The sequence below is a fragment of the Glycine max genome, chromosome 19, assembly GCF_000004515.6.
Source record: "Glycine max cultivar Williams 82 chromosome 19, Glycine_max_v4.0, whole genome shotgun sequence".
NCBI lineage: Eukaryota > Viridiplantae > Streptophyta > Magnoliopsida > Fabales > Fabaceae > Glycine > Glycine max.
The window spans coordinates 1,341,179-1,367,821 of NC_038255.2; the positions used below are offsets into that span (position 1 = coordinate 1,341,179).

At 31.1% G+C, this 26,643-nt stretch overlaps 2 protein-coding genes across 2 annotated transcripts; both read left to right on the top strand.

Annotated features, from left to right (window-relative positions):
• Positions 1 to 1,256: 1,256 nt before the first annotated feature.
• Positions 1,257 to 2,181, top strand: LOC100801869 (metalloendoproteinase 5-MMP). The gene has a single exon (XM_003554808.3). The coding sequence runs from the start codon at positions 1,282 to 1,284 to the stop codon at positions 2,179 to 2,181; it is 900 nt and encodes a 299-aa protein (XP_003554856.1). The 5' UTR covers positions 1,257 to 1,281.
• A 12,931-nt stretch (positions 2,182 to 15,112) lies between these two features.
• Positions 15,113 to 16,225, top strand: LOC100802398 (metalloendoproteinase 5-MMP). The gene has a single exon (XM_014771432.3). It carries the CDS (start codon positions 15,160 to 15,162, stop codon positions 16,036 to 16,038), a length of 879 nt encoding a protein of 292 aa, XP_014626918.1. The 5' UTR covers positions 15,113 to 15,159; the 3' UTR covers positions 16,039 to 16,225.
• Positions 16,226 to 26,643: the final 10,418 nt, after the last annotated feature.

Sequence of the window (26,643 nt, forward strand, 5' to 3'; positions counted from 1 at the left end):
CTAGATTTATTCTCCTAATTCTAGATTAGTGTATTTGAATTGTAAATTAATAATTTTATTCTCTATTTAGAAATTAACTAAGCTTAATCGTACTTAATTATTTCACCAATAAAGATTAAGTTTTATTAATCTAAGTTAATTAAGATTAAGAAAAAATTTCTAATTAGACAATTAAGAACTTAAATTACATAAAAACAAAAAGTTACATAATAATAATAATAATAATAATAATAATAATAATAATAATAATAATAATAGAGTACTTAAATTTGCTAAAATTGATCTCTTCTACAAATAAATACCTTAAACATTACTCCCTAGATCTCAAAATAATTGTTGTATTTGAAAAAAAAATATTTTATCCAAAAATAAGTTAGTTTTTCAATGAAATATTGATTTTTTTTCACTAATACACCTAATAAATATCACTTTATATTTTAATGTAATATTAATAATAATTTGAATTTTGTAAAGTTATGAATTTTTTCATTTATTTATTATTTTTTAAGTAGGTGTAAAATAATCTAGGATTACACTTATTTTCAAATATGGAGAAAATATTTCCATTCAAATTCATCATTAAACTTTATGCCCTTGAAAAAATTGATATTTAAACTTTAAAACATTTTGTAGATAAACAATTTAATTTCAATGTCATCTCAATTAATTCTTAATATTTACCCTTTCTGTAAATAGTCTCTTATGTCAAACGAGTTTAATGTTTTTTCAAGGAAACGAGTATAATATCTATGTATTGTTATTATGTGTAAAAACTATATTTTCATACGAAATTCATGCAGGTTTAAACTTTAAACTACTAGTAAAGAAGAAATCTCAACCATTTATTTATTTTAATAACAAGAAATTTTTGGTTTTATTTCTCTTAATCAATTTTCCAAACACTAAAACATAATAATATTTATAATTAAAAATAAAATAAAGAATATTTCATTTTTTTAATTTTATTCTTTTCCAAATTCATATTTTTATTATATTTTAAGATATGAAAAAAATGAATTGTAACAAAAAGAAGAAGTCATGAACATTAACGAATAGTTGACTTTTAAGACAAATAATTTAACTCTAACATTATAGACAGAATTATTTTATTAAATAAATTTCCAATTATATAAAAAATTGTGCAAATGTATGTTTTTAGTCAATGTTGAAGGCAACAGTTGCACCATGGTATGTGTATAAATAGCCATGCATCCATGCAAGAGAATACCCACCAAACCATTACAAAACCTAAAAACCCTAGTTAATTACACTTTGTCAAGTATGGCTCTCAATCTTCCCAAACTTCCCATCTTGTTCCTTTTACTCTCTAGCATGATTCTATTTCCCTTTGTTGAGCCACAAGCCTTAAAATCCCCTGCAAATGCATTCGCTAAAACTCTTCAAAACCTGAGGGGGGTTCACAAGGGACAAAAGGTGAAAGGCGTGGGCACACTCAGAAGCTACCTCCAACATTTTGGCTACATAGCAAACGGCGATTCATCGAACGACAACTTCGATGAAATCTTGGAGTCTGCTATCAAAGATTACCAAGGGTTCCATCACTTGCGCGTCACTGGTGTGGTAGATGATGAAACTATCAAAACATTGAGCCTCCCACGTTGTGGAGTGCCTGATATTGTCACCAACCCTAACCCTAACCCTAATCCAAGGGGGTCGACGGATCCTGAAAACTACAGCTTCTTCCCGGGGTCACCAAGATGGAGGAAATGGGCCCTAACCTATGCACTATTGTCGGGTGCTACCGTGTCGACCATCAGCGGAAATGCTGTGAGGCAAGCAATGCAGAATGCCCTACAAAAATGGGCTCAAGTCAGCAACTTCACGTTTACTGAAATTGGAAGGACCCCAGCTGATATAGTCTATGGGTTCCACCGTGGCAACCACGGTGATGGCTACCCATTTGATGGGCCGGGCCGAGTGCTGGCCCACGCTTTTTCGCCACAAGATGGTAGGTTACACTATGATGCAGACGAACAGTGGAATTCTAACGATGGGTCAAACGTTGATTTTGAAACAGTGACTTTGCATGAATTGGGTCACATTTTTGGGCTTGGACATAGCAACGTTACTGGCGCGGTTATGTTTCCCACTTATGCAGGGTTAAGGAGGTTTCTAAGCCAGGATGATATTGATGGCATACGAGCCTTATATGGCTTTTAAGCCAGGATAAATTGTTGCCAATTAACTGTAGCACGTGTGTTAATTGGCTATTTGTTAATTAACTTGGCTGCTAGCAAGTTGCATGTATTAAGCAATAACTAAATAAGCCACCACGTACACTTGTTATGGTAATATCCTTGTAATAATGATCAGCTACTTTAATTAATAAATAATTGGTTAAAGCCCAACATTACTTTTTCTTATCATGAAACTGATAGAAGAACACGCAAAAGTTGGTGATGAAATGTAAATTCAGTCAAACGAATCATATTGGTACAATCAATCCATTACTCATACAAGGATACACTCATACGAGGTTATTGGAGTAACTAATTCGGGCTGTAGCTTATTAGTTAACTACCTGGTAGCAGTTAGGATAAATAACTAACTGGTCAATTATTAGTTAATCCATTCCTTAAAATTCTGCAAGGTAATATACTAACTGTGTAAAAAAAAAAACTAGTTTCTATCATTTTTCCTATACTTGATTTACCTCTCTTGCAAAGTTTTAAATTAAGCAATAAATAAAGAGAAAAGACAATTAAAGGGGCTCATTTTAAAAAAAGTTGGACTAACTAAATGAATTCAAATAAAGGGTTCCTGAATCCATCCATTTTTTTTTAATCGGAAAAATAGATAATATTAAAACGGTACAAGGAGTGCCATAAACCCATATACAAGAGGATATTGATTCCAACAAAAAACTTACCAAGGTTATATACTATTTTACCATCCTCATGTAAAAATGTATAATAACCCCGGTTACAAGAATAACCCAACCCTATTGCAACAATGAGCCTAACAATACTTTCCATACAATAGTCTTTACCCACCCTTTAATCAACCATCTTCAATAGAAACTAACAATACTATAGATGCCATCCCTTTAACTGTTAAGCACCACCCAATACCAACCGGCCTTCATAAATAAACCTGCCCCCTCTGTTTCAATAAATTGCCTTAAAACCAAACATGATTCACGGCTCAAAATTGACCACCTTATACGTAGCCACACAAACCATGCATGTTGCGGTGACAACACTGCTACCTCCAATATAATATCACCACCACACAATATCGATCACGACACATGAAATTAGCTATGGACTAATTTCTTCCACCCTCTCAAGCAAGCATGCTGCATGAAATTAGTTATGAGTCCATTCATATATATTGTTCAAACTTCAAATCATTAAACTGATAAAAAATTCAAAATCAAACAAATTGTTAACAAAACACACCATGAAAAACTAAAAAGACACGTTTTGCTAATTATTTGGTTCAGATTCCAAAGTTAAAAAGCAAACTAAATCAAATCGAATCACTAACAAACGCTTTTAAAAACTAATAAATACATATACAAGGTTGTGTTTTAGGATGAGATTTAAGTCTTTGAACAAGTTTTTTTAATATTAAATCTATTGTTAAGAAATCAACGCTTTGATATCACTATTGAATAATCAATACTCTCATAAATAAAATTACACATATCTACAAAAGATCGTGAGAACACACACAAAGATTACACCGTAAAAAAATAATAACAAACACAAAAATTTAATGTGGTTCAAAACCTATTTTCTACGTCCACGAAATAGTCTCAAAAAGTATTTCACTATCACAAAAATGATTATAAGATTGTAACTTTATTTATAGTGAAGATTGTCATCAACTATAATAAATAAGCTCTCTTGAAAATTGAAACAAAAATAATTTTCAATGTATCCATTCAACTAAGATTCATCTAATAAAATGCAATTTTTTACTTTGTATTTAAGTCATCTAAACCTTAATAATAAAAATCAATTCTTAATATACATACACCTTATCTTTTGGTTTGAAACTATACCGTAGATGACTTTCTAGTTAACATTGTTCCACACCCGCTTTATGACAGGTCAAGGTTTAACATAAGGTTGCTTTTCTTGTGTGAAGACTGGAGGGTGTTTCTTGATGATAGATTGCCCACAAAAAGTAACTTGCTGAAGAGAAATGTCCAAGTTAATGAGGGTGATTTTAATTGTCCTTTTTGCAGCTTGGAGGAGGAGACAACTTACCATTTATTTTTTACATGTGGTAAGCTAAAATGCATTTGGGATGGACGGTATTATCAGGCGGGTATTGCAGCATTTTCCTAGTGCAGGATATAATCGTATTCATAGAGATTGTTGGGTCAGCAAGGTTTTAAATATAGATTGTGTTGTAATTTTTTGGCATTTGTTGATATCACGACAAATTACGAACATATACGATCGATGTCGTTCCAATTATGGTTGCGTTACAGTTGCAGTTGTTTAAAAAACTTTAACGTTGTGGTCTAAATCACGGTCGCAAACCCTTTTTTAAAACCTTAGGTGGCCGGTGGTTTGGTGTGCAATAGTCTGGTGTATTTGTAAGCTTAGGAATGCCTATCTGTTCAGAGGTCTTGGGTTGGATATCCAATCACATAAAACAGGATATTTTGTTCTTCAGTTAGTTGGTGTTGGATGAAATCCTCTGGTTTGAAGTTTAATAATTCTGTTTCATCTAACCTATGATGGGGTGGCCATACGTGGTGCAGTATTATTAATAGTTTGCTGGGACGGTGGGTTTTATCTAATACTCTTTGTCTTATTTTTGTAGCTAAGGAACCTACCTAGCTTAGTAACTTTTATATTCTAAGTCTTACAGGTAGAAAGTGCTCTCTCCTGGATTCATGAATGTAACATGCAGCGTGTTATAGTAGAGCTCGATTGCAAATATGTAGTTGCTTAGATAGTAATAGTTCCAATTTATTCACAAATCCAAACAATTGCTTTTTCACCTTCCAAACTTCAGTGCATTTTATTCGGCAACAAGTTAATTAATCAAGTTGTTCATTCTCTTATAAATGCATCTAGATATTATTTAATTTGCTAGTCACCATATCTTTGACCATGATGTTATTCGTTGTATTGAAATATTTTACATTAATGAAATGATATAAGTCTTTCTTTTAAAAAAAAGTTACATTACAACAAAATAGTATTACAAAAGTCATCATAAAGGTAAAGGATATGGTTCTCCATATTCTATATTGCAAATCTACTTAATATAAAAATGAATTTGGATTAATCATATAAGATATAAGATTGATTGAATGATTAAAAAAAAGTTGCTTTCAATTCCTTATCTTATCATCAAGAACTGGGAAAGTTTCACAATCACATTCTATTACACATTGCAATGAACAATTCTTGTCTTCACATATAAAACTCTTTGCTTATCTCATTCAGTGTTTGGATGCATGAAACTTAGATAAAGTAGGAGCTCGCACAAGAACCTTTATTAATTATGTATGCTCAAATAAAAGGCGAATCCCTAACATTTTCTTGCCTCCATTTCCTATCTTGCATCTAACGTTGTGATGGAAAGCTCATTAATTTATCACAGTATGGGATTTGCAAATAGAGAACTTCAGTCGGGTGTAACATCTATTTCAGTGTAAAAACCAGTAACTTTTGGCTTTGGCAATAACTTATCATAATTCAACAATAAAATTTAAAAACATTGATGACATGTCTAACCTATCTTCTGGTCTTTGTTGCACGTATAATAAGGCTACTTGTATGCATCATATGACTTCCAAGGATGTGCATTGTTCTCCTAATACTTCATCCAACAGTAAACCTCCCTGCCTTCTGCTCATAATTTCCATGCCTAGGTGGTGAGAATTAAATTAGTTGGAAAAAAATATTTCTTTATACAAATTAGCAACATAGTCAGATTAATATGCTTACACATGTCCTGTTAGATTGTTATAGTGTTCTGGGTCTGAAAATTCACTGTTTTTCTTCCCACTTAAAATCTCTAATACTATCACACCATAACTAAAGGCATATTATTTCACCGAGAAATGCCCGCGCGCAGCAGCATACTCCAGAGGCATGCAACCACTAAAAATTAAATTTTCAAAATAAAAGAATGAAATCTTGACAGAAAAATATCAAAGAATCTTAATCAAATAGAAACTAACTTTGTCGCAGCTTCCCTATTTGTGTTTGCCTCAACTTGATCTCCCAAAAAGGATTGAGTCAAGCCAAAGTTTCATATTTTGTTATCCAAATTTACTTATAGTCAAATACACACATTTAGCATGGCAGTTACAGTTTTTATAATTTCCTAAACTATAAATAAGAAATAGAAAGATTAATAGATGTTTAGAATACATCATAAAGGCTCCAACCAAAAAACATAGTAGTCCAAGTTGTGGTTGGGCATGTACTCATAAAACAACATTTTTTCTTCTTCTCCTTCAATGTGATTATGGTGCTGAAATTTTGAAATCAATGCAACCAGTGAGCTTTATTTTAGCGGCTAACTCTTTCCCATTTATCATTTTGCCGTGAAAAATAATTATCAACTATAGTTAGAAACTTAGAATATTTTGTTTGGATAGAGAAATTTTAAATTCTGAAAAATTTTAAATTTTAAGAATTTCAAATACTTCAATTGAAATTCTTTTATTTTTAAAATTTTGTGTTTGGATAAAAAAAATTAAAATTATGAGGATGAAAAAAATGAATAAAAAAAGAGAAAATATAATTTGTGTACTAGTTATACGTATTTTTCTATGCTCACACCCGATTGATTTTTTGGAGCTCAGACGGTGGTGTTGTTTCTTGAAGAAGTTTAGGATATCAGTTGATGTGCTAGTTTAGGATATCAGTTTTTCTTATCACCTTGGATACCTGTCCAAATCAACATTCTCCAAACAAAGATGGAAAGTTTTTAGTGGCATTAGATAAGACTTGCAAAGTTGACATATCAATGTTTTCCTTCTTTATTAGTATATTTTTGTAAGGCTTGTAGTAAATTTTTCTTGCAACCCCTGATTGGTGAGAAATAACAATAGTATGTAAACATGACGTAATCATAAGTAACTACAGACAAAGTGTAAACTAACAAATAATTTTTAGTAACAAATAAATAGCATTTGTTAAATGACAGTTAAGTAACAAATAAATAGCATTTGTTTCAGTTTTTAAACTCCTTGCTTGAGAGAATGATATGAAATTTTTTTAATGATAACTTTGTAACCGATGAAATGAATTTGTTTAAGACATTAAAGAGTGGTCAAATTGAGAGACACTTGATGCAGCGATTTCACTCACGGCATGGTCCTGGTTAAAAGGGAAAAACAAAAATTTCTCTTACTCTAATGCATTTCTGCTGGGTTATGCAGGGACGGTTAGAAATCTTGGTGGTGGCATTAAAAATTCAAATTAGATGGGAACGGATTCGAGGTGATTTAGTTGGAATTTAGATGCCAGGTTTTTTTTGGAATTTGACGTGGGATTGAATGGTGGTGTAATTGTAACTCTCAGGGCATGGTGTATCTCCACTACGTATCAAGTATGTAAGATGCCATTCTCTATTGGTTAGTAAGCATATCTATTTTCTATGTGGATAGATAATTATCTAACCTCTAACAAGTGGTATATAGGGGTGCTCATGGTTTGTTCATTCAAATAATGATAATCATAACTAATAAATAATTAAATTATGAGCTGTATCATAACCAGTTTTGTATATATAACTAGTTATATAATCAATTAGGGAGCTGAATGATAGTGAGGGACAAAAGTTAAAGATTAAAGGAACTAATCTATTTATAAAAGGATCTAAGGCATTAGCCTCGGCTACAAACTCTAACCACATGTACTACTCGGACTCAGCGAGTCCTTGTACTTAACTGGCCGACATAGTAGATTACTCAGATTCAAAATATCCAACAAATTTAAATAAGAAATTAATGATTGAAAATTTTATTTTCTAGGAGAAAGATAAAGATAAATTCTTATTACCATAAGCTATTTATTATTAGAGAAAATATATGATAACATCATATATTTTTTTATTTAGATTATCTTTGCAGGGAGATTGAGATCAAATAATTCAATTTCATCTCTATAAATAGAGATCATTTGATACAAATAATGCGATTCTAATGTTACTGCTACACTACTAAGAAACTAAGAAGGAACACTAATGGAGATAATTGTTCTGATTCCTTATTTATTCCACTTCTTTTACATATTTATACTACTATAACTAACAGAATTCAAATTGCTGTAACAGAATTATCACTACCAACAAACTAGTGGAATGCTGTAACAAACTCAGGAAGATTTTACAAGAACTTGGAGCCTTCCCGCAATTGGAACTCAAATGAAGTCCTGCAAGTAAGTGGGCTTCTTACTCACTCTTCTTGGTCTGTTAGTAGCTTCTGCAATGTGGCCTGTGTGGTGTTCTGTTGTTGAATTACTATCAACACCCACCGCTCGAAAAATAACCTTGTCCCCAAGGTTGGACAATAAAAAAACAAGTGGAAAACAAGGGTGAGTTTAGGAAATAAAAGGTACGTAAGTGAAGTGGCTTTGTTTGTGGGATGGTTTGTGTGTGACCCGTGCCGTGGAGCAGTCAAGGAAGGTGTTAAACACGGTTACGGAGATGATGGTGGATGCGGTGGCTTCAGAGGTGGTGGTGTATGTGGTGGCGGTCGTTGACGCCGATGACGAACGGAGCAAAGCAAAATCTCAGTAGCGAAGAGAATCCAAATCCAACACGGACGAATCCGGTGCGCGACGACATCATCCCCGAGCAGGAAGATGCCATTGTCATAAGGGATCTTGCGGTAACAATGGGGGTTGGTGCGGAGCGATAGAGGCCACAACTGGATGGACTGGAATTGGCTATTGATGTCGGCACGATGGTGCTGCCACACGCTGACGGGGAAGTCGATGGTGCTGGAATCGATTCCAATAGCAGGATTATCTCGTTGTCCAGCCATGGGAGGAGGCACGTGATAGCGAGGCGGAGGAGGGTATTGGCTGGGGTGGTAAGAAGAAGCGTACGACGGAGGAGCTGGCGGTGACGGTGGTGGTTGCGCTGAAGGAGAAAACAGTGGCGGCGGCGGCGGTGGTGGTTGTACCGAAGAAGGAAACAGGGAGCCTTGGCGGGAGATCATGGTATCTAGTTTGAGGATAATGAAATCGAGTTTGGAGAGCATGGAGGCTTGGAGCGCGTCTAAACGAAGATGAGATGCATGGAGATCGGAATCCATGGAAGTTTGGGCTACGACGAGGTTGGCCATGGAGGTGTCGAGGCGAGCCAGGTTGGCGATGAGAGAAGGGGCATGTTCGGCATCTGCCAATGAAGAGCGGTAGAGAAGGGCAGGTCGGACCAATTGATACGAATAACGCGACTCTAATGCTACTGCTACACTATTAAGAAACTAAGAAGGAACACTAATGGAGATAATTGTTTTGATTCCTTATTCATTCCACTTCTTTTACATATTTATACTACTATAGCTAACAGAATTGAAATTGCTGTAACAGAATTATCATTACCAACAAACTAGTGGAATGCTGTAACAAACTCAAGAAGATTCTACAAACACTTGGAGCCTTCCCGCAATTGGAACTCAAACGAAGTCCTACAAGTAAGTGGGCTTCTTACTCACTCTTCTTGGCCTATTAGTAGCTTCTGCAATGTGGTCTGTGTGGTGTTCAGTTGCTGAATTGCTATCATCATTATTGTCCAGATAAACCATTATGATTTCAACCAACATATTGTTGCTTACTTATCTCTATGTCTTTAACTTGAGTGTCTTCATAGATATATTCCACCACTATTCTTGGAGGAGTTCACGAAGGAACATTGCTATGAGAAGGACTTGCCAAACCCAATAAGAAAAATACAAAAGAAATTAAAGCAACAAAAAACAAACAAAACTAACTATTCCTGGTGAAGAAAACACCAAGAGCATCAACCAATAACTAGGTCTAAGGCTAATAGGAGAGTCTTCTAAGATAAAAAACTAGTGATCCTCTGAAGCATCTTTCTTTGCAAGCCAGTTGCACAACTGTTAGCTTCTTGAAGTGTGTAAGTGAACCAAAGTTGCCAATCAAGCAACATAAAACAATGAATTTTGTGAACAATTGGGTAATATGGGTGAGTTGGAACCACACCATTCGAAATAAACTGAAGAGCCATTTTAGAATTGGATTTACAATCCAGGTTGTGGATGCCTTCAAGCTAAGCAAGACCAATCCCATGATAGATTGCTTGTAACTCGACATTAGTATTGGTTGAGACGCCACATGTTCCATAAAAACCAATTACCCAATGACCATGAGTGTCATGAACCAATCCTCCAAATCTTGAGTTAAATCACAAACCACCTTATTGACAATGATTTCATTGTTTCTAGCCTTTCAAATCTCCCAACACGTGAAAACAAAGATGGTTGTTATAAATAGATATTGTACTGTTCAGGACCCATAAAATACATGTGACATCCTACATGACACTTTGAGACATGTGTCAATTCTTCATGTCAGCCTTGTAACTGAAGTGTGGACACTCGACCCTTAGTAGTCGGACTCCCCAACTAATAGGTTATCTCTAACCTATTAATATTCAAATATATTTGAATATATTTATTTGTTGACAAATAATTAATTATCTACAAAGTCATACATTATTTACAAGGTACAATTATCTTTTACCTTTTATCAATAAACTATTGTTTATCTCTAACATTATTTACAAATTCACGACTATTATCTACAAGTCGAGATTTATCTGCAAAGGTTATAACAACTCTTACAAATAAGGACCCGCATCTATGCTCCACTCCTATAAATATTAGGTTCCATCAAACATACTCAATTACATTTGCTCATTTCTTGAGCTCACACACAATCGCTCACCCCTCGAGCTTATGCATACTTGCACTTATACCCATATATTTGCTTATTTCTCCTAACTCATATTCTTATTTGAGTGCCAAAGTCCTTTGTTTTTTAGGTCTTCCTTCCTGTCCTCTTGACAAAGACACCTCTCAAAGCCGACATATGAAGTGTAGGAGTCATCCTTGGCCACATCCACCCTGACATGTGCTAGTTCCAAATTCTAATAAGAACAGATACAATGTGTCTTTTGATCCAAATAAAAACATCTTCATTTGCGTTTTGAAGTTTATCAAACGTCCAAATAACATTCCAGATCTTAACAACCTTTGGGTAGTCTATAAAGAGATGGGAAATGGATTCATCGATGCCTTCACACCTACATATGTTTTTTAGTACTAAAAAGGTTTGGGGGAAGACTCTGAATGATCAATCAACCACAAGGAGTGTTTATTGTTCACTAATAAATTTAGAGACCAGACCCAAAGAGTCTCTCCTCATTCAGTTTAGGATCAATCCAACGACAAATAAGATCTAAAATCTTTTTGTTAACATATATATATATATATATATATATATATATATATATATATATATATGACATTTTTTTCTAACAAATATCTTTTTGTTTTTATAAAAATGAAAAGAAAATATATTATTATTGGGTGGACCTAAAATTTATGCTATAGTTATTTTATCCTTGAACATGTCCTGATTAAATTAGCAGTAGATTGAAGAGGATGAGTTAAACCAACGAAAAGCGGAGCTAGTTGAGTATCTGTCATTCGATGAATTTTTCCAAATAATAATGTACGGAATATCTTTATTGAGACATTGTTATACTCAGTATTATAAGGCCTGAGTTGCCTCCTTAAGAATGGGTATAGAGAAGAAGAAGGAATGCAAAATATTTAATTAATTCTCAGACCTAGAAATTACAACGATTATAAAGGAAAAATATCTAAAGGATCTAAACAAGATTCAGCTAAGGATATGACAGCAAAGCAATTCTAACAAACTATTGGTGACTCAGTGGTTCCAGAGACAACAGCATGAAATAGAAATCTATTTATAAACTATGTGATCATTATTGAACCTTATTTGCATCCTCATGTTACGTGTGGGTCTTTTCTTAGCAGGTCCAATATCATTAGCAGCAATAGGCCCATCTTCGGAACTTGGACTTGTAACAGACATAAGCTTTGAACCTCCTCTTTCAGCCAAATTATAACGACAGTAGACACTTATCCCACACCATTGATCATTTATCCACAAATCTCTTTAAGATTATTTACATCCTGAAGTTGACTTCTACGTCTCCAAGTTGCTTACAAATAATTCCCCTATCTGACCAACGATCATACTAGATCATGATTCTAAATAACAGTTCACAACAACAACTACAACGGCAACGCCAAGATATTTTGATACTTCACAATTATATTATGATTGTAATTACAACTGCATCAGTCACCTGCAACACAACTGCGACCCAGGATTGATTTAAGAATAAAACAATTAAAACTCATACATTAGGCCCATAAAAAAACATATCCTATTAATATTTATAAAGTAAAAAACATCTTATATATTAATAAAAACATTACATATGTTAGTAAAAAATCCAAAGGCTTTTGAGCTACTTATTTTAGAAAATTGTTGGCCAGGTTAAAATTCCTCTTGGTCTGCGCTCCTTTGCACCAATAACTATGTAGTTAAGGTAATTAAATAATATGTTGACTAACTAATACTTGTACTGTTCCAAAATAATTGTGGTTGTAGATTATTATATACATACAATAAAAATAATAAATAAATGAGAGATAAGTTATTTTATAAAATTAATTTTATATTATCATTAATTTATTTACAAATTTTATTATTTATTATTAATATTATAAGAGATATATTCCTCATAATTTCAAATATAAGAAAAAAACATTTTCGGTATCAAATATAATAAAATTTTAATTAATTTTAATTTATTTAATGTTACTATTTTTAAAATAATTTTCATTTACTTAAGGTGTTAGTTCCAATAATTATTTCTTATTTTGGATACCAAGTTCCAATAAAAGGTAAGTTAAAAAAATATTTTTAATTAAAATTAATATAATTAAATGTAATTGATTAATTTTTTTAATTAGTATGACATATTTTTTTCTTCTTCTAATATTTGAGATATGAGGGAGTAAATAGACCAAAAAATATTTAATATGAAAATCCTAAAAAGTATAAAAAATTATAAACAACACAATTTTATGAATTTTAATTTATAATAATTTCTTTTAATATCTTAGCCAATTCACTAACTATATTGATTAACATTTTCCTATACTATAATCTTGGCCGTCAGTCTCAAGTGAAGTGAGTCATTGAATCAGTATGTAGACGTAGTAATTAATTGAACGATTAATGTAATTTAAATACTATTAAATATTCACGCAATCCAGTTGTTCTAAAAATAAGTTTTATACGCTCATTTTTAAAAAAAGACTTACTAAATAAAATTATTAAATAAGTTTTATATATATATTATACCAACATTATGTTAATCCGATGGAATTGAGTATGAATTCCTTAAATAGGATTTTGTTTGAGTCCATTAAATAAAAAAAATATGATTAAAAGAAAAGATTTTACTAAAAATAATTAATTAGATTTTTTTATGAAGACTGATAATTAATAATACTTCATATTTATAACGTTGATAAAAAAATTACATATATTGTAACAATAATAATAGGAAAAGGAGTATTAATAAACTACCTAAACTTTATCTCTTTTGCAAGACACCTTAAAAAAAAATTAGTTTCATTCTATATAATCGTTAAACTTTGCTCCTTTAAAAATAAATATCTTAAACTTTATTTTTTATCCCAATTTATCTTTAATATTTTTTAATATAAACACCACAATTTCAATTTTGTCTCAAATAATTCTTAAAATTTATCCATCTTGTAAATAGTCTCTTGTACATAATGAATTTAATTTCTATACATTTCCCCTATAAATAAATCTATTGTTAATTAATTAGAAATTATGATAAATATCACTTTTATAGTGATTATTGAAAAACTAAACCAACTTATACCATACATGAAAATTTAAAATTGAATAAATGTGTAAAAGTGTTTTAGACTGTAAATGTCAATGTATAAATTGTTTTCTCATATTCAATTGGGGGTAAAATACTAACAAAGAAGCAATGTCAACATTTATTTATTTTAATCTCAACAATTTATTAGTTTTCTTTTATAAATAAAGAATAAGAACTATTTCATTGTTTTTTTTTATTATTCTCTTCTTTTCTAAATTCATATTTTATTGTATTTTAATATATTTAAAAAATAAATTATAACTAAAGAAGAAATATAGATTAATGAATGACGACTTACATTTAAGATAAATATAGTGTAACTTTAACATGATAGAAATAATTATTTGTAAAGAGGTTAAACGTTAAGGATCAATTGAAAAATTGAAAAAAATAAATCATTGTATTTATTTGCAAGCGGCGGGTAAAATTTAAGGAGCTATTATTGAAAAATTAAAATTTTGAATGTTTATTTGTAAGAGAGTAAAGTTTCATGGAGTTGAATGATCTTTTCTCATAATATATACTAAATTTTGAATTAAATATTTTTTTATCTATCTAAATTTATGGTAAATATATGTGAGAAAGAGTCACAAAATGATCAATCTTAACAATTCATTTAAGATAACGAGGATAGTCATCATCATTCATATTATTATTATTATCATTATCATCAATATTATTATTGTTATTATTATTATTATCATCGATATTATTGATGTCATCACAAACTTCAATAATAATTAATGATTAGACTTAATTATTCACTGAGTCTAATTATACTTAATTATTTTCAATCTCATCACTATTATTATTATAGTTGTAATTGTCCTTGTCATTATTATCAATATAACCATTGTTGCCATAAGGCAGTGACATTAATGTACATAGGTGAGAGTAATTTTAAGTCAATCTTATAATTTTAACCTTTTATTTTAATTTATTCATTCTCATCTAAACAAAGCCATTTCCATCTAATACTTTGAAAAGTATTATAACTTAGAGTATATGGATAAAATATCCATGCAAATTGAATGTTTTAAGTCAATGTCCATGCCCCCAGTTGCACCTTTGGTTGTGTATAAATAGCCATGCATCCATGCAACATCATACTCACCAATTACCATTACAAAACTAGAATATTCCCAGTTCCCTTTGTCAAGTATGGCTCTTAATCTTCTAAATCTTTCAATCTTGTTCTTTTTACTCTTTATTGTGAATCCATTTCCCTTTGTCGAGCCAAGAGCCTTACAATTACCTGTGTTCACCAAAACTCTCCAAAACCTCAGGGGCGTTCACAAGGGACAAAAGGCGAACGGTGTGGGAGAACTCAGAAGCTACCTCCAACATTTTGGCTACCTAACAAACGGTGATTCTTCGAACGACAACTTCGACAATAATGTCGAGTCTGCTCTCAAACACTACCAAGAGTTCAATCACTTACGTTCCACTGGTGTGGTAGATGACGAAACTATCAAAAGAATGAGCCTCCCACGTTGTGGAATGCCTGATATTGTCACCCAACCTAACGCTAACCAGTTGTTGGTGGCCCCTAACAACTACAGCTTCTTCCCGGGGCAACCTAAATGGAGAAAATTTGCACTAACCTATGGACACATGTCAAGTGTTGTCTTGTCCAATAACTTCTTCAGCTCTGTGAGGGCAGCAAAATTGAGAGCCTTGCAAACATGGGCTAGAGTCACCAACTTCACGTTTACAGAAAGGGCCCCACCAGCTGACATAGTCTATGGGTTCCATCGTGGGGACCACGGTGATGGCTACCCATTTGACGGGCCGTATGGGGTGCTAGCCCATGCTTTTGCGCCACAAAATGGGAGGTGCCACTATGATGCAGATGAACCATGGGATTTTAATGGGCAAAACATTGATTTTGAAACAGTAGCTTTGCATGAATGTGGTCACCTTTTAGGGCTTGGACATAGTAATACTCGGGGTTCGGTTATGGAAGCCACTTATGCAGGGCAAAGGAGGAGTTTAACGCAGGATGATATTGATGGCATACGAGCTCTATATCAGTTCTAGCTAGAGCTAGAACTCGATGTTATGCCAAATAATTTTCAGGTGTAGCACGTGTGATGGCTAGTGTTGTTAACTTGGCTGCATGAACATGGCGGCGAGTTGAATGTATTAATTAATCATTAACTAAATAAGCCACCACGTACACTTGTAATAATTAAGTTGGTTATATCACAACCATTACTTTTTCTTATGATGCAACTGATAGAAGATACACTGATGCAAGGTTATTGACGTAATTAATTCCTTACACGAAAATTGGTGGTCAAATGTGAATTCGTTCGAATGAATCACAATGGCACAATCAGTTCATACCTTCAACAAGTTTTCTCTTTAAAAAAGTCTTTTTAAGTATCTGACCTTTTATTTAATATTGTACCCTAAAAATTTAAAATACATAAAATTAATCTATTCAATCCAAACAACAAAAGATCGTATTATTTTAAAATTGTTCATCTAAACTACATAAGATTTTCATGAGGTTGGTGTAATAATATAAGATCTATTGCGTTCAAAATGTAATATAACAATCTATTTAACACCAAAAAAATATATTTAATTCCATTTATATGTAAAAAAAATTTGAGTCAACGATATTCTTACCGTATGAATATAATTAGTTTATGATAAATGGAGTGGGATACAATCCCTAATATTTGACTCATGACAACAAAATCACATCACATAAACAAACTTTGTTTTGTTATGATGAACCACATGATTTTATTTTTGCCTCAAAATTAGACTAAATTGCATAGCAAACAACCCTAAGCCCCAAACCATCAAGTTCATTCTTAGATTTCCTCTATATGTGGAATCAAGCCAAGCTAGTAAAATTCTGATTTTAGTAATTTGAAAGTGATCATTCAAACCAATTAATTTTTGAAAGTGATCATTCAAACCAATTAATTTGAACCCCTTTCTTTATTTTTAACACCATCAAGAGGCTAAATACAATTTTAATTTTTTAGCTAAAAATAATGGTTATCTAAACCAGCCAATTCACAACAACATTCTAAAAAACTTTAATAACAATTCCAATTAGTTTTGCCTAACCTATCGTATTGTCTAGAGTTCACAAAATACATGTGACATACTACCTAGTTCTCCAAAGACATCTTGACTCAGGAGCACAAATATCATGTTTTTAACTGCCAAACTCTCAACTGATAGGTTATCTCTAATTTTTTGTTATTTATAATATTTTATTAAGATTATTGAGAGTTTATGTAATGTTCATTTTAAAGTTTTAAAGATATAAAATTACATTTTAAATTATTTTAATCAATTTAATTTAATAATTCTTATTTAATTAATAATGATCAGTTCCAAAATCATCGAGAAAACGAGCCTAGAAGTGGTAGGTCTAGTGCCCCGAAAACACTGGAACATATATCCTAATGACCCATTGTTGGGGGAAGCAATGAACAGTACACACGTAATGGTTTTAAGTCATAAAAATAACATTTTTTCTTTACTGATCAATATATCTACAGTATGTTGTTTCCCATGAATCACGTACGTACGTGGTCCATATAATTTGGGTTTTGAGTTTTTAAGTATATTCAAGTCTAGTTTATACATTTATATTGATTTATGCATTTTAAATTTTTAGTTTATACGTTTATAATGTCCCGTTTTCGTGTTTGATCCTTGCCGTTTAAAATCAACATTATGTGTTGAGGTGACAATTATTTTAAAACATTTTGTGACGGTTCAGTTTCTTGTTTAATGAACTTCCACAAAATGTTTGATTAAAGTGTTTAAAATATAATGAATAATTTTTCTGGTATTTAAATTAATTAAAAACTAAATAAAAAAATACTTCATATGTTCCATCAATACATTAATAATATTTTTATAAAATTAATTTTTACCATTATTAATTCATTAATTTTATAAGGGATATAATATATAAGTGAAAAAATGTTTAGCATTATATATGAAAACTAAAATAAAAATTATTTTAGAATAATTTTTTTCTTTTTACATAATGATTATTATGAGACAGAAAGAATAATATTTAATGAATACGTTTTTTTTAATTGGCAAAAATAAAGACTCCCTCCGTTACTAAATATAACATTTTTTAAAATTTTATTTATTCATTTTTATAAGATTCTTTTTAAGTTATTTTTGTATTAATTATTTTTTACCTAAATATCCTTTATTATTTTACAATAAATAATATATATTTAGAAGATAAATATATTATCTCTTATAAGAATTGGATAAGAAAACTATAACACATTAATTAATTAAATATAAAGTAATTAAGTGAAAAATATAATATAAATCTCAATAAACTTGAGGATAATTTTGATAAAATAATACTAATATAAGACAGGAATGGAGGGAATGTATATTAATGAAATAGGTACTAGCTAGTGACACCAAAGGATGGGTACATGAATCAAAATCCATATACATGGTAACTGGTTAACAAGTATTATAACACCTCACACGACAATCATGCATTGATGCGTGAATATAACATAATCAAAACGAGGTAATTATGGCAAGATAAACGCCCACTGGCGCCCCACCTTAAACGCAGCATTGATAACAAACTAACTTCCCTATCCCTGATTGCATACAGAATTATGAGTCCTAAAAAGTTACCTATCAACCAATATCCATCATCAAATTCTGATCCCAACATATATTTTCTGGCATACAATATAACATTAAACACCTCCTACCATTCTCAATATCTAATAACACGTAGCCTCCTAGATATTCATCTTCACGAGCTGATCCCATCAAACATCCACCAATACAAGCCACATGACTACTCCCCCAGTAAATGAATACATTAAAAGTAAATAAGAAATCATAATACTAAAAGGGGGGGAGTCAGGGATACATTTGCTAGTCTTTCCCATTCTTATATAATAATCGATGGTGCTATGAACTTGAATTGCGAACAAAAGATTAGTTTGGATTAATTAAAATTTCAACTAAAATAAAAATTCATTTAGTGCATTGCAAGTTAAAAAAATTATTTATAATAATTAAGTCCAAAAAATAAAAGATTAGTTTTGAATAATTCAAAATTCTAATTATTGACGAATTGTTCATTTAAATCACATTACAAGTCTCTCTCTTTCACTCTCTCTCTCAATGGACCACATGATTTTTTAGCCTCAAAATTAGACTAAACTTAATTGCAAACAACCCTACACTCAAAATATTATATTAGAATATAAGTATGAAGGTGAGTCTCACCTTGAGTATAAATGAGTAAGTTGAATAGGATAATTAAGTAGACTTATAATCTTGATGTCTTAAGATTTTAGGTTAAATGTTATATCAAATTTACTTGTGTGGTGTTTTTAATGTAGTGAAAATCTCTTAATGTTTTATTTCCATTGGTTGCTTCTTTTAATTTTATTTTATCGGCAAACCATCAAACCCATGCTATATGTTTAAAGGAATCAAGTTACTGGCTATTTGTGTTACAATTGTGGGTGTCCGAATTGGTTTTTACTTTTAACAATTATACATTCATGCATTATATATTAATGTTTTTAATATCGTTAGGTACTAATTTAATATTTTAGGACCTATCGATTATGGTTGAATCATCAATTTTTTAAACACCATAGGCCTTGTCCATGTACTGATGTACATGACTTCCTTGTGCACCGTTTCAATGTGCACCTTTTAGTATAAGTTTATATCCTTCATTATTAATAAAAATAAAATATTAGGAATTACTTTAAATTTAATTACATATTTTTTATCCAAAATAAATTTAAATACATGTTTACAAATCAATATTTTTTTAAAAATACATATAACTTTTTATAATCTTGCCATATTAGATGCTCTTATCATAGTATTTATATATCTAAGGTGTCTTTTATCATCTTTTAGTTTGTGTAAAATTTAATCGTATGTTTATAAAATCATTACTTTTGGAATATATCTAAATTTTTATAATAATACAGAAAATGTAGTTGATAGTAGATGATAGTAGAGATCCCACTAAATTGAAAGTGGGATAAAATAACAGTATCATGATAAATCATAATTTGAGTGATATTTTATGTGAGTTTTCATGTTATTTCATGTATTTTATTGATATAACTCACGTTTGAATATTAGTTTTTATCTTGTAAAAGTATAATCGCTTAATCAAATGATCCATAGGATTATGTCTCCCGCATTATTAATAGAACACTCAAATCAACTGAGCTAATAGACATAATATGTTATAAATAAATAATGTCGTTATATATAACACTAAAATTTTTAATTTATATTTAATATACATGTAAATTTACATAATAAATTTTGTGATAATTATTTTTTATCTAATAATTAATTTGTTTACATGTATAAATTATAAATAAAAATTATAGGTTTAATAAGTATTTACATATATAAAAAAATATCAAATTTATTTAATTATCAATAGCTATAAAAAAACATCTAAATACATCATTCAATTAAATATCATATTTATTTAATTTTTAATCATTATAATGAACATATAAATATATCATTTAATTAAATATCAATTTTTTTTAATTATTAAAATTTGTAAATAAATTAAATAAATAAAAAATTTATGATCCATATGAGTCATACAAATCAGCATCCGTGTTGATTTCAAAACCGTGGTTTTGCATGAAATGGGTCACATTCTAGGTCTTGGACATAGTGACGTTCACACTTCGGTTATGTTTCCCACTATTCAAGGGACAAGGAAGGTTCTAAGCCAGGATGATATTAATGGCATACGAGCCCTGTATGGATTATAGAACTAGAACTTGATATTGTGTTAAAAAAGAAAGCTCGGGTGTAGCACGTGTGTTGGCTGCTTGTTAACTTGGCTGCTGAAATGTTAAGGGCAGAGTTGCATGTATTAATCTATAACTAAATAACCCACCATGTACACTTGTGATAATATCCTTATAATAATTATAAGATACTTTAATAATTAAGTTGGCTAAATCACAACATTAATTATTTATTTTATCACATGGAAGTTTATAAAAACTGATACAAGTACACACGGATCAGATTAATTGGTGCAGTTAGTCTATTAATTACTCACACAAGATTGCACTAATAGGTGGTTAATGGGGTAACTAATTTGGGTAGTAGCTGGCCCCTTCACCCCTTTAACATTTTTTGTTCTTATATATTTCGCTGACATATTCTTCCGTAAGATGCTGGTAATATATATGCTAAGTACAAAAAATTAATTTACATATTGGTTTCTGTCATTTTTCTTATGCATGTTTTACACCTTATGCAAAGTTTCAAATCACGTTTTGGTTCAGATATTGAATTCGTAGGTTTTAATACCAAACTAAATCCACGTGAGTCATCAGTAATATATATATATATATATATATATATATATATATATATATATCAGTGCGTAACATGTTTTGCTCTTCTATATTAGTTTTGCTAGCTATTCTATATGAGTTTAACGGGGCCAAATTTGCAAAGCAAACAAATTGTTAACCATTATACAATGAAAAAATAAATTATTAACCAAAAATACCGAAAAATAAAAAACTAGAAAGGCACATTTTCATTTGGTGTAGGTAAGATTCCTATGTTTAAGACCAAAATAAATATAATTGAATCACTAACATAAATGTATATTAGTTTTCCTATTCCGCATTCCCTCAAATAAACATGATATATAGTTTTTTATATACATATATATATATAAGGGAAGGGACAGTGCCATATGTCTAAGGCAGAAAAAAAATATATATATATATATATATATATATATATATATATATATATATATATATATATATATATATATATATTACCATTTTTAATTTTATTAAAAATCAAAACAATAGATAAAAGATTTGATCCATTTACATGAGTATTCACGATTCCCACGTTTTTCATATACTGGCTGAATAATTATATTACTTTAATGATTAATTAAGTACTAAACTACTGACTTAAGTTTTTTTTTGGAAGGAAAAGATGATATTATGTATATTAATAAGGGTAATAACAGGTTTACAGAAAATGTATAGTAAGTGACTGTACGTACGAGTCCTCCCAAAAAGCATAAAACCCCTCTGCAAAAAGCATCAAAAGGCTATATTACCATCCATCATGAGCACAAGAACAGATCCGTACACCATGAAGAATAGAATAAAGCCGTATTGGTACCATTCCTGTACAGAAGCCATTGCCATGAAACGGACTTAATCCTATCAACAATGTTATCTGCTTTTGCTACCTCCCCTCTATTTTGTAATTAACTAATTAACCCTATTCATTTTGTAAAAGAAAAACCCTAATCATAGTATTTCACTAACTAATATTAAGTGTAGTCAACCTACGTTAATTAATATTCAGCAGAAAAATTCTACTTAGACAGTTAAATAAGATTTTTGTCTTTAACTGACGACGCTTAATCAGTGATTAACATGTCTAAATTTGTATTAATCCAATTTTCTAATTGAGGTGTTTTGTGGTTTTAAAGTTAGGAGTTATGAACTACGTATACCTGCTAGAGGGTTTTTTTTTTTTTTTTTTTAAAGTTTTGGAATATTTAGATTTTAATTTCCTACACTGACATTGTATAGGTATCGTCTTGAATTTTTTTTTGTCTGCTATATTTAAGTTACAAATTATTTAACAATTTTCTAAAACTTAAATAAATAAAAGTGTGTATTTATAACAAATAAATATCAGTAATTTACTATTTAAATTTAAATTAAAAAATAACCGGTCCTAATATTCAAGAGGTTACACATTGGAGGAATAAGAGGTGCCACCTACGAAGCCAGAACACAAGCAAAGGGGGATCAACTGTTTTTTTTTGGTGGACAGAAAATAAAATTATATTACTCAAGCTAGGATCAGGTATAAGAGATATCAAAAACCATAATACACAGCAACCATCAGTAGCAGAACACAAAAAATCTGGTTATAAGGTAATTATGCAGAAGATTCAAATAAATACTGAATAACCAAAGAGAGTAACAGCTCGCTACTGATAAATACCCCCCACACACTCGCACACACAAATATGATTGTAAGAACAAAATTAACACAATCAAAGATGATCATTGTTGTTGTTGTGATGCTTTGTGCATCATCGCCTTTATATATAAAAAAGGGATGGGTATTTTCTAAAAGGTCCTAAAGATGGGAAGACGAATCTCCCTTTGTAGGGACATCAACACCTTATAAGCAATTTACTGAAAAAAACTCCAGAATTGCAAGCTGTCCACACAAACCAGCCCTCTACATGTTGACACAACTGAAAAGGGTTCAAATCATTCAAGAAAATTTTCAACAATAGTTCTCTCCCACTCGAACCACTCCCTTCTCCACGATACCACCTTCAAATCCATCTTCCCAACTCACTAATCTTACACCATTTATTTTCCTAGTTAGACAAGATTCTTGGAAATTTCTCACACAAAGATTGGTTGTTGTCCCCCCCATTTGTAGTTCCAAAGTCTAACAACTTTACCATTTCCAACTTTCCAACTAGAATTATTCTCAAACCAACCACCCTCATTCAATCCGCCACTTGCTTTCATGGCATCCTTCCACCAAGTTGATATCTTGTCCATATAAGTACGTTGGGGATTAACTCTTCAAATGATCCAAATTTTTTTGTCAGCAAAAAATGTATATGTATTGATGGGATAAGGTACAAATGATACCCATCCAAGCACATAATCAGAATCCATAAGTTTTACTGCCATCAATTGGTTACTAAACATTAAATGACTTAAACATTAAATGCCCAGAAACCAATCCCAACAAACAAAACTTTACTACCCCCCGTTTACATATTGCAATACCAAAAGGATGCATGTGCATGGTTACAAAGAACATCACACTATCCACATAACCTCACGCACCCCAGCTAGACATCTCCACATTTTAGCTCAACCTAGAATAGGACAATCAATGAGGCACACTGGTTTTAAATAGAGTTCTGCAACCGAAATTGCGGCTACAATGCCAGTCGCATTTTTTTGCAGTATAAAAGTTTTTTAATTTACTGCAATGCAACAATAACCGCCACCACAATTTAAAACCATATTCCAGGTTCACACTGTTATGAATCAGCCAAAGTTATGGGACTAGCCAAAGTTATCAAATTAAGGGGAGACAAGCACTCACCTAGGATCAAAAGGCACAGCACACATCCTCAATACTTGAGGATGTCATAACAAACTTGGACCAGGAATGCTTGGCACCTTAGCATTTGACAATTAGAATATTTTGTTGGCTAGAATATATCTTTCTGTTAGGATATTTTTAAAATCTGTTATTGCTAGCATCTTCGTAGGACATGTAGAAAGAACTAGTATTAGCATTTGGTGCCTATAAATGGACAATAATTGAAATGGAAATACAAGCAAAAATATATAAAATTCATTTTCTTCTCTCTTTCTTTCTTTGGGAGGTCCTTAATCCTCAAATTCTAGGATAATCTTTGTTGAGATCATAACACACGCTCAACTGCGTAAAAGAGAAGCCAATAAACTCGTGAGCCAGGACCAAGCGGGGAATGTAATATTCTGCAGCAAGTTAGCTTTATTAAAGGCACGATTATTGAACATGCAACCATTTCTAATATTCCATGTGCACTGTACACCATTGAACTTTAGAATGATCCATACTTTGACTTTAGAACCTTGATAGATATATAATACACTATTGACCAACGTTGGTCAATAGTATATTATTAAACTCCTCCTTCCTCCTTTTTATCTTGTAAATAGTGTTCCAACTTGCTCACACCAATTTCTCTCATTCCTCACCACTACCCCAAGGGGACCAACTTTAAAAATTAATGTTAATCTAATAAATATATATCCATCAAAATCTATACAAAATGTTTTCATATAGTTAAATATTTTCAAACCTTAATCACTACATTGATAATTTATCTAAACATCACTAATGTATATTACAAAATATCTAAAATTGAATCTATACTAAACTTTTCAACAGTTTCCTTATCAAAATAAATATTTTTCTGAACAAAAAATCAGTATAATAAGCATTATTTCAACATATTAAAAATAATTTTGAGTAAAAAGAATAAAGAAAGTTTGGATGTCATTTTTTTTTGTTCAAGGATAATTTCTTTCTTTCTTTTCCCAATTTAATAAAAAAACATACAACAACAACAACGCCTTATCCCACTAGGTGGGGTCGGCTACATGGATCAACTTCCGCCATAATGTTCTATCAAGTACCATACTTCTATCCAAACCATTAATTTCGAGATCTTTTTTGATAACCTCTCTTATAGTCTTTTTGGGTCTTCCTCTGCCTCGAATTGTTTGTCTTCTCTCCATCTGGTCTACTCTCCTCACTACAGAGTCTACCGGTCTTCTCTCTACATGCCCAAACCACCTAAGTCTATTTTCCACCATCTTCTCTACAATAGGCGCTACTCCAACTCTCTCTCTAATAGCTTCGTTTCTAATTTTATCCTGTCGAGTCTTACCACACATCCACCGCAACATCCTCATCTCCGCTACACCTACTTTATTCTCATGTTGGCTCTTGACCGCCCAACATTCTGTTCCGTACAAAATCGCCGGTCTTACCGCAGTCCGATAAAACTTTCCCTTTAGCTTGATCGGTACCTTTGCATCACATAACACCCCCGATGCTTTTCTCCATTTCATCCATCCTGCTTGAATGCGATGATTCACATCCCCTTCAATTTCCCCATCATCCTGTATTACAGACCCAAAATATTTAAACCGTGTGACTTGAGGGATAATATGGTCTCCTATTTTCACCTCTGAGTTAGAAACCCTCCTTCTTTTGTTGAACTTACATTCCATATACTCCGATTTGTACTTAATATAAAAATTTTCTATTAATCATAATTTGTACGAGAATCTTTGTGAATTTATTTTATAGTAAAAATGAATATGTACATTAATCATAATTAATTTGTTTTTTAATATGTCATATGGATTATGTAGTGTTGGTAATAAAAAAAATTGTCAGACCCAAATGATTTAATACTTAAGTCCGATTTGATCTCCTGTTTAAATATCAAGTCACAACTGAACATATTATTTTATAAAAAAATGAGTCGACCGATAAGTTGGAAGGACGTTAGTTGTCGTATTCACTATTTACCTGGATGGGAGGGAATTTTTTGTTAGGAAACGTGGGTTATAAAATATTTTTACCCGAGGTTGGTGAAAATATTATATAACCTGCGGTAGAGCGATACTTAATTTTTTTTTTTTTAGCCCTCATGTATATGGTTCAATGTACCCTTTTACTTTTTATTAGTATATATTTTTCTGTCGAGAAAAAAAATAGTTGCGCTAAATAAAAAGTCTTAGATATCTTTTGGTTAGAAAAAAAATATAATGTTCATAGTCTTGCCCGATTGACAAAGCTTAATAAATAAAATTTAATTCCAAAGTCAATTGCAGCCAAATCAACATAAATACAAAACTAAAAATTAAAAGTCATTTGATTGAAAATAAATTATTTATAGCCATTAAATTAACAATAGCAAATTAAAAAAGTAAAGACTATCAAAAACTTTTGTTATGAGATAAACACTTTTCCGTTTCCACAAAATACGTAATTTTCGTTATTCTGTTT